The sequence below is a fragment of the Rana temporaria genome, chromosome 1 (assembly GCF_905171775.1).
Source record: "Rana temporaria chromosome 1, aRanTem1.1, whole genome shotgun sequence".
Taxonomy (NCBI): domain Eukaryota; kingdom Metazoa; phylum Chordata; class Amphibia; order Anura; family Ranidae; genus Rana; species Rana temporaria.
In genome coordinates, this window is record NC_053489.1 from 186,192,246 (window position 1) to 186,210,291 (window position 18,046).

The window sequence follows — 18,046 nt, forward strand, 5'->3', positions numbered from 1 at the left end:
TTTCGTGTTTGGTGAGCATTGATTCCAAGAATACCTGTTTCTTCTTTCGACTTTTGTGTAACAGACTTGTTGTACTGACGATACGAAAATCAGACAACAGACCGTTGTCCGCCGAAAATTTACTAGCCTGCCATCCAACATTTGTTGGCCGAAAGTTGGACAACAATTGTCAGAAGAAGCGTACTAACAGTCACATTGTAGGACAACAGTCTGTCAACAGACAATTTCCTTCCAACAATTGGATCGTGTAGGCTTATGACTCAAAATATGACAAAAATGCATAACAAGAATTTAATCCGCATTTCAAAATAATCAGCAGAAACAAAACTTCTATACCTTAAAGTGGTAGGAAACCCAAATATAACAATGTAATTAGGGTGGTTCCTCTTTCTATGGAGGATCAGTGCAGACACCCTTGGAAAGCAGCATTTTTGCTTTTAGGTTCAACACCGCTTTAAGTAATATGTAAAGCTTCACTTTCCAAAAAGTTGACTTTGACCATGCTCATTAATCTCTGCCTGATTTTATATACAGAGTGCTATTCAATTTTTTCTGCAAATAGTACTGCCTTGAAACAATGGACCTAATTCAATACAAAGAAGAAAACAAATGAGCAAAACTGTAGTTGTCACCTGTATCAATTAATTCACATTTATTGCCCAGAAAAAAAAAAATCAGGTTGCCATGGGCACCAATTTCAATTTTCAACATACTCTTTTGTTCTCGAGTAGTCAATCGGTCAAAAAAACAAGAACAATTTTTACATTTAATCAAACAGTGAAATTGGATTAGATTATTCCTAATGATCTTTGACCCTCTTAACTCTACAAAAGAAAAAGGTTAATTTAATGTAAAAAATGTGTTACCCCAACATTTAATTTTCCCGATATGGGTCTGCTGTACCATGTACTTGTGTTAAAAAAAGAGATTTTTAATACAGCTTACCTGTAAAATCTTTTTCTTGGAGTACATCACGGGACACAGAGCGGCATTCATTACTATATGGGTTATATGGAGTACCTTCAGGTGATGGACACTGGCAATCTCAAACAGGAAATGCCCCTCCCTATATAACCCCCTCCCATAGGAGGAGTACCTCAGTTTTGTAGCAAGCAGTATGCCTCCCAAAATTGTCCCCAAAAGAGGGGTGGGAGCTCTGTGTCCCGTGATGTACTCCAAGAAAAAGATTTTACAGGTAAGCTGTATTAAAAATCTCTTTTTCTTTATCGTTACATCACGGGACACAGAGCGGCATTCATTACTATATGGGATGTCCCAAAGCAATGCTTACAATGAGGGGAGGGAGAACATCTCCAAGACAAAAGGATTTAATTTAGAGATATACTCAAATCATAATAAATCCAACTTAGTTGAGAAAAATAATCTTAAATTTTAAATTTAACTCAAAAAAGGGGAGCCCCCGGAATCCGAGGGTCTCAAACTGCAGCCTGCAGCACTGCCTGCCCAAAGGCTGTATCAGTATTCCTTCTTACGTCCAACTGGTAGAATTTTGTAAACGTGTGGACAGAAGACCAGGTTGCCGCCTTGCAAACTTGAGCCATAGAGATCTGGTGGTGTGCTGCCCAGGAGGCGCCCATGGCCCTAGTAGAATGAGCCCTTAATGATACTGGAGGAGGCAACCCTTTCAAGCCGTAGGCCTGAGTGATTAATTGCTTAATCCACCTTGAGATGGTGGACTTTGCAGCTGCCTGCCCCTTCTTGGGCCCATCCGGTAAAATGAACAACACCTCTGTTTTCCGGATCTTCTCTGTAGCTTTAAGATAGGCCTTCATGGCCCTGACAATATCCAAGGTATGCAGCAACCCTTCCTTTCTGGAAGTAGGTTTAGGGAAGAAGGATGGTAATACCAAATCCTGGTTTAGATGAAAACTGGATATAACCTTCGGTAGGAAGGAAGGATGAGGGCGGAGAACGACCTTGTCCTTATGAAAAATAAGATATGGTTCCTTGCAGGATAAGGCCGCCAGTTCCGATACTCTTCTTGCGGAAACTATGGCGACCAAAAATACTAACTTCCTTGTCAGTAAAACCAAAGGAATTTCAGCCAACGGCTCAAACGGTTGTTTCTGTAAACTTGACAGAACAAGATTTAAATCCCACGGACAAAGCGGGGATTTAACTGGAGGTTTAATACGCAAGACCCCTTGAAGGAAGGTCTTAACCAGCGAGTGGGTGGCCAGCGGCCGCTGAAACCACACTGACAGAGCTGAAATCTGTCCTTTGATTGTGCTTAATGCCAATCCCTTATCCACTCCTAGCTGGAGAAAACTTAAAACTCTATCGATGGTGAACTTGCGAGGAAGCCATTGCTTGGACTCACACCAGCCTACATAGGCCTTCCAGACCCTGTGATAAATCACCCTAGAGACCGGTTTCCTGGCTCTGATTAGGGTAGAGATTACTTTCTGAGACAGACCTCTACCCCTGAGAATCAGGGATTCAGCTTCCAGGCCGTCAAATTTAGATGCCGTAAGGCAGGGTGGAGGATCGGACCTTGCGATAGCAGGTCTGGCCGTAGAGGAAGAGTCCAAGGGTCTCCCACTACCATCCTTAAGATTAGTGAGTACCATGCCCTTCTGGGCCATGCTGGAGCTACCAGGATGACTGATATGTGCTCCACCCTGATCCTGCGCAGCAGGCGGGGTAGTAACTGGAGCGGGGGAAACGCATAAAGAAGTTTGAACTGATGCCAAGGGCAAACCAGCGCATCGGTTCCGCAGGCCATCGGATCCCTTGAGCGGGACATGAACCTGTCTAGCTTCTTGTTGAGTCTCGATGCCATGATATCCACGTCCGGCACTCCCCATCTTTGGCAGAGTGCTTGAAAGATTTGTGGATGCAGAGACCATTCCCCCGGCAAGAGAGTCTGGTGGCTTAAGAAGTCCGCCTGAAAGTTGTCCACTCCTGGAATGAATATTGCCGATATGCAGGGCACATGAGCCTCTGCCCATAGGAGAATCAAGCTCACCTCTCTCTGAGCGGCTTGACTCCTGGTTCCCCCTTGGTGATTTATGTATGCCACGGCCGTGGCATTGTCTGATTGAATTCTCACCGGGAACCCCTGCAATTTTGACGTCCAAGCCCTGAGGGCTAGTCGAGCAGCTCTGAGCTCCAAGATGTTGATGGGCAACTGCTTCTCTGGCTTTGCCCAAGTACCTTGGCGAGTGCAACCATCCAAAATTGCTCCCCAGCCCGTCAGGCTGGCGTCTGTGGTCACTATCTTCCAAGCCACTGGGCTGAAAGACTTCCCCTTCAGTAGATTCTGAGGGTCTAACCACCAACACAGACTTTGTCGGACTCTTGATGAGAGCGGCAACGGGATATCCAAGGCCTGTGGCCTTCTGCTCCATGCTGACAGGATGGCTGCCTGCAGGATGCGAGTGTGGCTCTGGGCGTATGGTACCGCCTCGAATGTGGCCACCATCTTGCCTAGTAACCTCATACATAGGCGAATAGTCGGTTCCTTCTTGCTTAGAACCAGTAGGATTAATTCCTTGATGGCTTTGACCTTCATCAGAGGTAGAAACACTCTTTGTTGTTCTGTGTCTAATCTCATGCCGAGATATTCCAACTGCCTTGTGGGCAGGAAAGCTGACTTTTCTCGATTTAGGACCCAGCCGAACCTCTCGAGGTATTGGACCGTGAGGGCCACTGCTCGCTCCAAGCCCGGAGACGAGTGATCTATGACTAGGAGGTCGTCCAGGTATGCTAGGATCGTGACCCCTTGGATCCTTAGCTTGGCTAGGATTGGAGCTAGGACCTTCGTGAACACCCGGGGGGCCGTAGCCAACCCGAAGGGAAGCGCCACGAATTGGAAATGACGCAAAGCCACCATAAAGCGTAGATATCTTTGATGTGGCTGATAAATTGGAACATGAAGGTAGGCATCCTTTATGTCTATGGACGCCATGAAGTCGTCCTTTTAGAGTGTGGCAGCTGCTGACCGCACGGATTCCATCCGAAATGAGCGGACTTTTAGGTATGCATTTACCATCTTTAGGTCCAAAATTGGCCTGACATCTCCATTGGACTTTGGGACGATGAATAGGTTGGAGTAGAAACCCAGCTCCTGTTCCAGGACTGGTACCTCCACTATTACTTCCTGGGAAAGTAGATGATTTAATGCCGACATTAATGCGGCTCCCCTCACCGGATCGTTTGAAATCCTCGACTCCTGGAAATGAGGAGGAGGGAACCTTAGGAAATCTAATTTGTAGCCCGTGGCCACGGAAGACCGTACCCACTTGTCGGGAATGCTGGCTTCCCAAACCTCTGAAAAGAGTCGCAGCCTTCCCCCCACCTTCGTGGGTGGGGGCACCCCTTCATAAGGTTGGCTTGGGGGCTGGTTTTGCTGGTTTGCGAAACCACTGCTTTCTGCCTCTAGCAGCTTGTCCCTGCGACTTGTTGTTGAAGCTGAAGTTTGCTTTCGCAGGAGGCCGTCGATACTGTTTGGCATTAGAGGGCCCCTGCCCAGGGGAGTACTGTCGTTTAAACGCAGGCCCCTGAAACTTCTTCTTAGTTGGCAAAAGAGTACTCTTGCCGCCTGAAATGGTCTGAATGTATTTATCTAGGTCTTCTCCGAAGAGTCGTCCTCCATGGAAGGGGAACCCTACCAGGAGCTTCTTGCATGGGGGCTCGGCCTCCCAGCTTTTTAACCATAAGAGTCTTCTCATATGGATAAGGGATAACGATAAACGTGACGCTTGCTGGATAGAATCCTTAATTGCGTCTACCGTAAAACATATGGCCCTAGGGACATCCGAAAATTCTTCTGCCTGCTGGGCAGGAATAAGTTTAAGCATCTGCTTAATTTGATCCGATAATGCTTGAGCAACCCCAATCGCAGCCACAGCTGGCTGTACTACTGCCCCTGCAGTAGTGAAGGAGTTCTTAAGTAGTGCTTCCAAGCGTTTATCAACTGGATCCTTGAACACCTGTATGTTTTCTACAGGGCATGTTAACGATTTGTTAACACATGAGATGGCTGCGTCCACTGCAGGAGTAGCCCATCTCTTGGAAAATTTATCTTCCATAGGATATAGGGCAGAGAATCTTTTAGGTGGTAAAAAGATCTTATCTGGCTTGCTCCAATCTTGGAACAAAACTCCCTCTAGCAGAGGATGGATCGGAAACACTGCATTGCTTTGAGGCGCCCTTAGTGATCCCAAAGCTGAAACCGTCGATACTTGGAGATCTGGTACTGGCAAGTTGAATGCACTATGGACCAAGTCCGTTAAGGCTTGAATCCACCAGCTCTCCCCTTGGGAGACTGCTCCAGACTCCTCTGTATCCGGATTTTCGATCCCCGAACCTACTTGGTCCTTGTCCAAGAGGTCGTCCAATTCCCCTGAGGAAAGGACCTCCTCTTCCGAGGGTCCACGCTCGGGCGACGGAGATCTAATCCGTTTACTGCCCCGCATAGCTGTGGCTATCATTTTTCCAATTCTTTTCTCCATTTCTTTTAAAGAGGTGAGTAATACCTCGTCCGTGACCATCTTAGGGTTGGACTGACCCGCGCCAGCTCCAGCCCCAGATCCCGATGGCCCCAAGGCTCCCTCTGGGGAAAGCAGCGGCATAACCTTGTCCGAGACCTCAGACTCTCTGGGGGAATCCCCACCTCTTGTACCCTCTGACCCGGATGCCATGGTACAATACCGAGGTACACCTGCTAGCTTATTGGTACTTGGAACTATAAATAGTTAATTGCCCAAACACCTGTTTGGGGGATAAAAAATGCCTCCTCTCCCCTAGATGACTTTTTTTTTTTTTTTTTCAATCTTTTCTTTTTTTTTTTTCAAATCCAGGAAAGAAAAAGCATTCTGTCTCCGTGGGGATGTCTAGACCTTCAGGCCCTGGGTTCCTATGAAGGATCCACTGTCCTGGGCCCATATAGCACCCTGGCAACAGAAACATTAGGCCCCCAAAGGTTTCTAAGTTCTGGGCCCAGGGTCCAGCTCTCTAAAAAGAAAAGCATTATGGGCTATACCCCAAGGGTTTGGGGTCCGGTTACTGACCACTTTAGCGCTGAGGCCTTTGGACAGAACCGGTTAGCTCACCTAATCCCAAGGATGCGGAGGCAAGCTAAACCATGACCAACACCTAAGACACTGGCGTAAAAACTGAGGTACTCCTCCTATGGGAGGGGGTTATATAGGGAGGGGCATTTCCTGTTTGAGATTGCCAGTGTCCATCACCTGAAGGTACTCCATATAACCCATATAGTAATGAATGCCGCTCTGTGTCCCGTGATGTAACGATAAAGAAAGTATCCTGTTCTCTTTATATTGCTTATTGTGAAAAACCTGGTGATTTTGCCAGTGCCCCTGGGCTAGCTGGTTGTACTGAATTTGATCTGTTGGGTTGACTTATGTACAACCAGCTAGTCCAGGGGGACTGGCAGGGTTTTCCCCAATGATCAGTGCCGATGGCTATAGCCGGAACGCTAATCGATGTACACAATGTATACAATAGTTCTGGGGAGTGATCCCTTATCCACATCAAATGTGAACCCCCAAATCCCCCCCCCCCCGGGTGAACGAAAAAAAATGGATCATGTATGGCTGTCCTAAGAAAAACATACAGTATGTAACAAAAATGTTTCTCAGACAACTATAAAAAATTTATATTAGTACCTTTCTTTCCAAGAACGAAGCAATGAACACAAAGTTCTTTGGTTGCTGGATAAATCTGTAATGAGAAAAACATAACAGCTTAGACTTAACACCATAATAAACTCTTAATTCTCACCACGCTACATATCACAATAATATCACACAGTGGAATGTCCTTCTCATACTCCAGTACAGTGCCAACATCATGTCACCAAGCTACAAATGGATGATTTGCACTATCAGCATGCAAACAGATTTCATATATGCAATGGAGCCTTAAATAAAACAAACTGTAAAATGTAAGGTAGAATAAACTAATTCAAATGAAGGTCCTGTTCAAGTGCTTGCAATCCAAGAAAAAGTGCAGGAGACTAATAAGGTATGGGGTATGGTGTAGAACTCAAATCGCATAACAGTCTGAAGACATTTTTACAGAGTGTCCTTTGAAATGCTGAAAAAATTCTTGATAGATTAAAGTGGTTGTAAACCTCTGACACAAAAAAGCATATTTTCTTTAGTGTGTACTTATCTCAACCCAAAGCACAGAGTGTAATTTAGATCTCAATTCTCTTCCTTCGCTATCTGCACGATTAATTTCTGACAGGTTGCGTGAACTCCAATGAATCAGGGGAGGGGGGGCAGGGGAGCTCCAGCACACCGCCTGTGATCGACAGCCTCAGCTGTTCATGTTTCCCATTGAGATTGTGTGTGTGTGGGGGGGGGGGGGGTTGTCCTCGCCGAGAGGCTGAGCTTACTGCCAGTTCAGGCATCTGGGTGGATCCTGACTGTAAAGTTGACGTCATCTGACAGCTGACTCTGGCTCTGACTTACTGGATAGGTCACTTCAGTAAACAGATTACTTTCTGTTCCATTTCACTGTAGACAATGTATCACAGCTATTGTACAGATCTCTCCAACTAGTCTGTAATAGATTTAGCCAAAACCTGTGCCTGCAATCTGCATGCCATGTAAAACTTTATAAAAGGAACAACTACTGTAGCTGCTGACTTTTAATAAACATGTCCCTACCAGTCTGGGATCCAGCGCTGTCCTCACCCAGATTAGTTTGGTCTTTGGGTCCCCGGAGCCAGCATCTTGGATGTGGAAAGCTGGCTGTGACTTCTTGGTGCTACACACTTGTGCATGTGCAAATAGCACTGCACTCTCTTAATGGACCTGCAGGTTCCTGGGAGCTGTAACGTGTCCCAGAAGATTGCGGGCAAGGGTAGGGGGGAGCAAACTTCCGCTCCGAATGGAGGGGGGGGGGCTGTCAGAAAACAACCAAAAGTAGTCGCGGAGGGGGAGCAGTGCTTTCCCTTTTAGGTGAGATTCCTATTGAAAAATAAATAATCAATTGTAAATGTACTCCAAAGAAAACCCCAAAACACATCATCTGACCAATGTGCTGGTTACTGACATGCCCAGGGTTAATACCCATACATAAGATTGGAGGCGGTTTTCATCGTCTTGTTATGTCCAATTCTTCGCTGTAGACATATTAAGATATGTTAAGCCATTAAAACACTTTTCACAGTGGCTGTAGCTCATGAGAAGGAAAATCTTGAAAATCAGCCACAAAGACTGTTTCTAGGTGATTCTCATGTTTAGTCTGTTTTTGTAACATGATTAATTGTACACTGGATAGGAATCCTTTACACTGCTGAGCAAGAGTATCATTAGCTAAAATATGTTACTTGGTTAAACTGTATACAGTACTGGCCCTGGTCAACAAAGGTAATTATTTAAGTGCGACACGTATGGTTCTTTTTAGTCCAGGTTTCAGGGGACCAGCAATCACATTAACAGAACTAGGCCCTATCAAATGTGCAGGCATTGTGAAAGTTACAACAAACACACTGTAGTCCATAAAAAGTGCATGTTCACTCCACAAATTCTGGAATGTTCCTTCAGGCTGGGTTCATACTATGGTTCCTTGCGTTAATGCGTGAATTACACCAGCCCTAGACCTCCTCTGTAACTCAAAACATGCAACCTGTAGAATTTTTTAAACGTCGCCTATGGAGATTTTAATGGGTAAAAGTTTGTCGCCATTCCACAAGCAGACGCAATTTTGAAGCGTGACATGTTGGGTATCAATTTACTCGGCGTAACATTATCTTTCACAATATAAAAAAAATTGGGCTATCTTTAAAAAAAGTGTATTTTCTCCCAAAAAAAGTGCGCTTGTAAGACCGCTGCGCAAATACGGTGTGACAGAAAGTATTGCAACAACCGCCATTTTATTCTCTAAGGTGTTAGAATAAAAAATATATATATTGTTTGTGGGCTCCAATTAGAGGAAAGGAGGTGGCAATGAAAACACAGTGAAAAACACATTAGAATTGCTGTTTTACTTGTCATGCCAACGGCCACCACAAGATGGCGCCAGATCACAGAAGGAAGGAAAGCCGTGGCCTCAATTACCGGCCGGCGCATCGGGGGAGGTGGGGGCGCACGGAGACACAGTATAGGGTATCCTGTGTCTCCATGCGCCCCCACCGTTGGCCCACGCCGGCCAGTAATTGAGGCCGTGGCTTTGGGCCTTCTGCAGGCCTAAGCTTCCCCGGGCGCCAGGTCGCTATTTCTTGTCGCAATTGCAACAGGCCGCCCGGATTTTGTCGAACCCTGTTACCATACATCATGTGCGTTAGCGCATTGCAGGGACATTATTTTTGAATGAACCCCCAAGGCACCAAGGGCCCCAGCTCCAATGCACGTTGCGCAACAAAAAGCATGGTAATGCATTACCCTGTGATGTGATGCGCTGGTTGTCAAAAATGATGCCCGCTTATGGACATTTTAGTGCATTATCGGCGCTGTTTGAATGGCAAATATACTGTATGTCAACTCGTAAACATCCAATTCTCTGAGAACTCCAAGAACAAGTATTTACGTTAAGACAGTATACAGCAACAAAACCATAACTGGTGCTCTAATTTAACAGCAAGTGTAAAATATGGTTTCCCATGCACCATTTCATTTGTTTACCAGATATTTGTCAGCTACCTTTCACTTCACCTATCTACAGTAAAATAAAATAAAAAATACTGGTGTTGGGATTTTTATTATAATTTTTCCAAGAAATAAATAATATGACTAAAGATCCTCTTTGGATGAAAATGAGGTGAAGCTACCATATAGTTATGTCTAGATTACAACAAACCTTCAGGACCATGGGGCAGAGACATAGTAGTGCAATTACATATACCCAAATGTTCGTAACTACAGAGACATGAGGTTCAATGAAACTATGGCCATACATGTAGCAATTTGATGGAGCAATGGAACTTTCCAAAATTGCAAAATAAAAGAAGGAAAAATGTGAGCCTTTATCAGGTTTTCAAAGCCATATGGGTCCCTATAGGGAGATATCTCTTCTCTAACCGGGTTGGATGCTGCCATTACACACAGACTACCCCAGAATTTAGAAACCCAGAGTGCTGTTTTTTTTTTCTTTTTAGCCCTTTGGCATATTTGCCTTGGGAAGCAGAGGACTTTGTGCTGACACTGCTTACTTACTGTTCTCATAAACAAGATTGAAGCTTATACCAGAAGTGGCCCAACAACAGCTAATGGGATTACAAAATCCTTTGCTGTAAACACAACATACTGTATATGCTGCACAGGGGTCAAGTCCTGGGGAAAAAAGTGTGGGAACTCCCACCCAAGATCCACTCCCCCACCAAAAAAAAAAAATGATACTCTCATATGCATAATTACTAAACCGCATGTTTTTTTTTTTGATCCACTGTACCTTAGTAATCCTTTATGTTACTGGCCGCTTCCTGTATATGGATTCATCGGGTAGTGTGTGGGTATTCCGTCACTTCCTCGATGCCGCAAGGTCTCCTGGGAGCTTTTGTCATTGTTCCCAGGAGACATTGCGGAGGTCTGCCGCGAATTATCGCGGGATTTAGAAAGAAGCAAGTTCTTTCTGTGACTCGAGCTGGGCATCGCCGCTTAGTGAAGGATTGGCTCGGGCGGCTCGGCTGCTCTAGTCCTGCAAAGGGAACTGCGTTCCTGCTGTGAAAAAAGTGCAGGAACTCCGTTCCCACACGTTCCGCAAGGACTTGAGCCCTGATGCTGCATCTACAATGCCCCTATTTCTAAATAAAATACTGAATTTATCATTGTTAGATAGAAGCTTCAAAGTGAATTTGTAACACACAACGACTGCCTTTGATCACATGTATACATAACATTTTTCTTAATTATGACAATATACTGTAATTACTGAATTAAGAACATTACATCTCCCCTACCCTGGAGTATCCATATCAATCTCTAAGCAAATACAGTAATTCCCAAGCCATATAATGCATTCAAATATATATTTTTTTAAGTTACAATCTTTCCCCAATGCACTTTACTCAACATATTCCAAAATAACTTTGCTGTGTTCACATTATACTATTCCACTCTGTTCACAACATATGTTTTTTGGAATGTCCCAAGGCTAAGTCATTTCCCAATTAACATACCATTGATTGCCAGTTTGTCATCCCTGGACATGATTATGTTGTCTTCAGAAGTAATACATTTTATCCGAATTACTGTTATCACAGTCCAGTCTAGTCTAGACCGCAGTTTACTTTCACTCTTATCCAACTACTTAAAAATGTAAAGTAACCACATCTACACATACAGTGGATATAAAAAGTCTATTAAAACATAACATTTCTGTGATGTTAAAAAAAAATGGGACAACAATAAATAATTTCAGAACTTTTTCCACCTTTATTGTGACCTATAAACTGTACAACTCAATTGAACAACAAACTGAAATCCTTTAGGTGGAGGGAAGTAAAAATGTTGAATTAAAATAAATATGGTTGCATAAGTGTGCACACCCTTACACTAATACTTTGTTGAAGCACCTTTTGGTTTTATTACAGCACTCAGTCTTTTTGGGTTTGAGTCTATCAGCATGGCGCATCTTGACTTGGCAATATTTGCCCACTCTTCTTTGCAAAAACACTCCAAATCTGTCAGATTACGAGGGCATTACCTGTGCCCAGCCCTCTTCAGATCACCCCACAGATTTTCATTCCAAAACTTGAATTTTCTTCTAGTGAAGCCATTCCTTTGTTGATTTGGATGTATGCTTTGGGTCGTTGTCATGCTGAAAGATGAAGTTCCTCTTCATGTGCAGCTTTCTAGCAGAAGCCTGAAGGTTTTGTGCCAATGCCTGGTAATTGGAACTGTTCATAATTCCCTACAGCTTGACTAAGGCCCAGGTCCAGCTGAAGAAAAAAAACAGCCCCAAACATGATGCTGCCACCACCATGCTTCACTGTTCTTTTGGTAATGTACAGTGTTTTTGCACCAAAAATATCTTTTGGAATTATGGCCAAAAAGTTCAACCTTGGTTTCATCAGACCACAACACATTTTCCTACATGCTTTTGGGAGACTTCAAGTGAGTTTTTGCAAAATTTAGCTGGGCTTTGATGTTTTTTTTTAGTAAGAAAAGGCTTCAGTCTTGCCACTCTACCCCATAGCCCAGACATATATGAGGAATACGGGAGATTGTTGTCACATGTACCACACAGCCAATACTTGTCAGAAATTCCTGCAGCTAGTTTAATGTTGCAGAAGGCCTCTCCCTGACCAGTTTTCCTCTCATCTTTTCATCAATTTTGGAGGGACGTCCAGTTCTTGGTAATGTCACTTTTGTGGCATATTTTCTCCACTTGATGATGACTGTCTTCACTGTGTTCCATTGTATCTAATGCCTTGGAAATTCTTTGTACTCTTCTCCTGACGGATACCTTTTAACAATGAGATCCCTCTGATGCTTTGGAAGTTCTCTATGGACCATGGATTTTGCTGTAGAATGCGACTAAGACAATGTCAGGAAAGACCTACTAGAACAGCTTAATTTTATTTGGGGTTAATCAGTGGCACTTTAAATGATGGCATGTGTGTACTGGATCCTATTTAAAATGAGTTTGAATGTGATTGCTTAATTCTGAACACAGTTATATCCCCAGTTATAAGAGGGTGTGAACACTAAGGCCTCGTACACACGATAGGTTAACCAGAGAACAACGGTCTGAAGGACCGTTGTCATAGGTTAACCTATGAGGCTGACTGATGGTCCGTTGTGCCTACACACCATCAGTTAAAAAAACGATCGTGTCAGAACGCGGTGAAGTAAAACACGACGTGCTGAAAAAAACGAAGTTCAATGCTTCCAAGCATGCGTCGACTTGATTCTGAGCATGCGTGGATTTTTAACCGATGGACGCGCCTACTAACGATCGTTTTTTTCCCCATCGGTTAGGATTCCATAGGTTAATTTTAAAGCAAGTTGACTTTTTTTTAACCTATGGTTAAATAACCTATGGGGCCTACACACGATTGGTTTTGACCGATGAAAACAGTCCCATCAGACCGTTGTCCTCTGGTTAACCTATCGTGTGTACGAGGCCTTATGCTACACCATTATTATTATTTATTCTTTTACCCCCCCCCCCTAAAAGATTTAAGTTTGTTTTTCAATTGATGTGTACAGTTTATAGGTCACATTAAAAGGTGGAAAAATGTTCTGAAATTATTCATCTTTGTCTCATTTTTTTACATCACAGAAACCTGACATTTTAAACGGGTGTGTAGACATTTTATACCCACTTTACTTGTTACCACTCAAGTCCACACACAGACAGATATCTAATCTCCTATTGTATACACTTTTTATATTAATTTACATATTATTTATATTTCTCTCATCAGCAGGTCTCTGCATAATTTAGTCAAGTTTTTTATATAATATATAAATATATATATATATATATATATATATATATATATATATATATAGAAAATTTTACTTGGTTGTCGCTTTCCTCTCCAAACTTCCTAACCATCAAGGCATTCAGTAACATGACCAGTCACCAAGACATCCTGAAACAGGAATTTTTGTAACAAAGGTAAGTATTTTATGACTATCATTGACAGGGGATCAGGGTGAAAAAGATATCAGGGGGTTCCTATTTGGCTGTAGATTTTGTTAGTAATGTATATATCGCGATTATGAACCATATAACACACCTATTTTAAAGAAAGTAAACGTTTTTGATGAAAAGTATACAAAGTTATATTTAGCCTTTTAAAAACATTCACTGAGTCATGGATATTTCTTAACAATTCTATTCCGAAGAGTCGGAATAAGCAGACTAATTTATGAAGAATGTTGTAGTGATTTTGTTGCATCCTCAAGAGGAAAATTATTTACAAGAACAAGAGAAGATTGATTGCATGTGGTCAGTCTTGTAAAAATGATTTTTAACAATTACAATACTTTCTAGCCTCCATTCTACTATAGCTATGATAATCCACAAATGTAATAGAAAAAAAGAAAAAGATACTACTAAGAAACTCTTCGAACATTGTTGCAAGTTAAGCTAATTTAAAGTATACAGCAGCACACACTTTAAAAACTTGTTTTCAATATCTTTAATACTCTGCTTTATATAGGGATCATAATTCATAAAAGAAGTATAAAGTAGTAAACAAAGCCTGAAAAAAGAAACCCAATGTAGCCACCACATCTAAAAACTAAATTATAATATATTACATATTTATTCTTGGGATTATATACATTTTAAAAAGGTTTGCAATATTACAACAGTTGTGGCCATCCCAGCCAGGAGAAGACAGTGATTATTACTACCGGCTATACCAGCCACTAGAGATAATCATATGTAAAATCTGGCAGGCTGGTTGTACCCAAGTTGATTGATCGATCGATCAACTTGGTACATTCAGCCTGACCATATATGGTTAGAATCTCAGGTGGTTCCTATATAACCGGCCAAGATTCGAACCGCCTATGGCCGACCTAAGCTGTTCCTTCATTACTAAGCTCAAATCAAAAAGTCATTCACACTTTCCTTATAAAGCTATGCCTCTCTCTTTTAACTGTACTGTAATTCTGTACAGCCGCAACTGAACTAAGGCTGTATTCACACATGGGCTGAGCGTCTTTAGTCATTTTGTGGCCTTTTTTTTGAGCATTTGTACTGGTGTTTTTTGCATGTTTTTGCAGGTGGCTGATGCTTAAGCAGGTTTTTACTATTATCTTAAGCCAATGGACAGCTAATTACTATGGAAAAGAAACATGCTATGTGTGTGGCTTCTCCCTTTTTCACACACTTCCATTGGAGTCTTTTGGGGCCAAAAATACTTTTTTAAGCTTCAAAATGACAGTATGCTCCGGTGTGAATAGGCACATTTAAAAAAACATGGAATTTTGGAAGTTGAGCATTTGAGAGTTCTTTTTATTCCTTTTATAGTGATACAACAGGTGGTGAGAGTGAATTTCTACAAAGATAGAGTAGATCAACTCTTATGCCGCGTACACACGATCCTTTTTCGGGTTGTAAAAAATTATGGTTTTTAAAAATGTAATTTAAAACGATCGCGTGTGGGCTTCAGAGCATTTTTCGGGTTCTGAAAAACATCCAAAAAAATTCGAACATGCTCTATTTTTTCACGACGTTTTAAACGTTGTAGTTTTTCGGGTTGTAAAAAATGATAATGTGTGGGCTTTAACGACGTGAAAAAACCTGCGCATGCTCAGAAGCAAGTTATGAGACGGGAGCGCTCGTTCTGGTAAAATTACCGTTCGTAATGGAGTAAGCACATTCATCACACTGTAACAGACAGAAAAGCGCAAATCGTCTTTTACTAACACAAAATCAGCTAAAGCAGCCCAATGTGGCCTCATCCGAATGGAACTTCCTTTTTATAGTGCCGTTGTACGTGTTGTACATCACTTTGCTAACAATGGTGTGTAGGCAAGGCCGTTTTAATGATGAAGTTGAAAAAAACGTTGTTTTTTCTAGAGCCTGAAAACGTTGTTTTTTACAACCCGAAAAATGATCGTGTGTACGCCGCATTAAGGCCCATACACTTGATCGGACTTTCTGACCGTGTTTTTTCGGACAATCCGTCTGTCTGTATGCTCCATCGGACAATTGTTGTCGGAATTTCTACGGACAAATGTTCGCTGTGCATGCTCTCAAGTCACAAGTCCATCGGACTAAAATCCAAAAACTTACAAACACGCTTGCTCAGAACCAATGCTAACCATAAGACAACATCAGCAAAAGTTGCCCAAAGGGTGGCGCTAAAGAGCAGAAACACCGTGTAATACGTCTATTACGTTGTGTTTGTTGGCTGAAAATGTTCTGCCGTGTGTATGCATACCAAGTTCACGGCCAACGTCCCTTCGGACAAAAATCCATGGAAAAGTCTGATGGAAGTCAGATCGTGTGTACGAGGCATTAGAGCGTTGTCACTGGATCTCAATAAAGGTTTACATTCACCTCTAGTTTTACCACAACTCAAAATTATTGGCTGTATCATCACTCTTTGTAATAACAGAAAAACTGGTCACCAGGACCAATAATTGGGTTGAATCTCCCCAGCAGGGGCACAGACAGCAATGGAAACCTGGCAGAGGCCCTAACCATTCGCCACTCTACGCAATACTAATAAACCTTGACTTTACATACACTTTCAATTTTTGTGGGCCTGAACTAAAAAAAAAAGCAAATCTTAGCTAACTTATATGGAACAACTTGAAATGTTAATAGTGTCTTTGCAATCCTGTAACAATGAGCCGTTTTTCTTGAATTCTTCCTGAAAAACAGCAATGTAGCAACAATGGATGTTCCTCCTGCCTGTGTATCTGCAGTGTTTTGAATATTAGCAGTATGGTATTTGTATACTCATTCCTTACCATTCTCTTTGCTAAAAAGATAGCTGTAGGAGGACCTACAATGCAAGATCTCTAAACTTCTGCTTATCCATTCTGTGGACCTATGCTTCTACCACCTCTCTTGCTACTTCTCAATCATTCCTCAACTGGTAATCAGGGGGTAAAAAGCTCTGACATAAGGGAACAAAGCCCTGCTCTTTTACCAAGATGGCTGCCTCCAAACAGATACACGGCGAGGAAAAAGGAGATGGTGAGTTAGTAATGTTGGCAATACTGGTGACTAGTCCTTTTCTTTCTGCTTGCGATTTTTGCACAGTTTATGTCGTATAAAAAAAATATTCACACTGTATTAACATGAAATCTCTATCAAAAGATTAAGAGGAAACACTACTGATTCCATTAATAAAAGCAACAGTCAAACAAAACTACTCACAAGCCAAGTCAGGTTCATTTTCGAAAAACACCATAGAAAAGTAATCTTGAGTAAGATTGTACAAAAATATAATATGGCATTGATATTCTGTGGACAACACACTGTCACTACTACCATACAATGCACAAGATGATCATTGAAGCAATATAACTGCAGGAAGGGCAGTTTGGCTGGTTGGAGTCAATACGATCAGTTTCAAAGTGTGAAACATAATAGCCCATACACACCCCGGCAAAGATTTTCCATGCCCCCTACTGCCATAAGAAGACAAGAGCCTTTATATTAAAAAGGAAAAACTTAATAGAATCCAGCTCATAACTATGATTACAATACGCATGGGGTAAGATTCTTTGAAAATAATTTAGTACCCAGGTGGTTTATATCAGGGTTTTTTTTTTTTTTTTTTTAACATTCCCACAGGTAGCAAGAGTTTTCTGGGTAAAATAACCTGCTACTCAGATATGCCTAAACACCTTGATTTATTTTGCCTACATGCTAAACGTGTCCATTTGATTTCTCTGCCTTTTTACCGCTACATAATATAACACACAGACTCTGTCACTCACTGGAAATAAGGTAGCAATGTCAGGAGTAACAATCAGAGATGTTGGCGTCCATACTGGAGAAATGATTCATATACAGGTGCATCTCATAAAGTTTGAATATCATCAAAAAGTTAATTTATTTCAGTAATTTAATTCAAAAAGTGAAACTCATATTTTATATAGATGTGTTACACACAGAGTGATATATTTTCAAGCATTTCTTTGTTTTAATTTTGATGATTATGGCTTAGAGCTAGTGAAAACCCCAAATTCAGTATCTCAGAAAATTTTAATATTGCAGAAGACCAATAAAAAAAAAAAAATTTGAATACAGAAATGTTAGCTTACTGAAAAGTATGTCCATGTACGATGTAGTATGCACTCAATACATGGACAGGGCACCTTTTACATGAATGGAGGCAATCAACTTGCCTGACCTAAACCCCATAGAGAATCTGTGGGGTATTGTCAAGAGGAAGACGAGAGACATTAAACCCAACAATGCCGATGAGCTGAAGGCCGCTATCAAAGAAACCTGGACTTCCATAACACATCAGCAGTGCCACAGGCTGATCGCCGTATTGATGCAGTAGTTCATGCAAAAGGAGCTCTGACCAAGTATTGAGTGTATACTATACTGTACATGGACATACTTTTCAGTAAGCCAACATTTTTGTACTAAAGATTTTTTTTTTTTTTTTTATTGGTCT

The 18,046-nt window shown here is 42.0% G+C and overlaps 1 protein-coding gene across 13 annotated transcripts in view; it reads right to left on the minus strand.

The window, feature by feature from the left end:
• The window catches only part of NCOR2 (nuclear receptor corepressor 2), a 599,120-nt gene that overhangs the window by 278,372 nt on the left and 302,702 nt on the right, over positions 1-18,046 (minus strand). For all 13 annotated transcript variants that reach the window (XM_040347350.1, XM_040347349.1, XM_040347347.1 and 10 more), the window contains one exon: positions 6,654-6,708. In XM_040347350.1, coding sequence (XP_040203284.1) covers positions 6,654-6,708 — 55 coding nt within the window. The remainder of the gene's footprint in view (positions 1-6,653; positions 6,709-18,046) is intronic.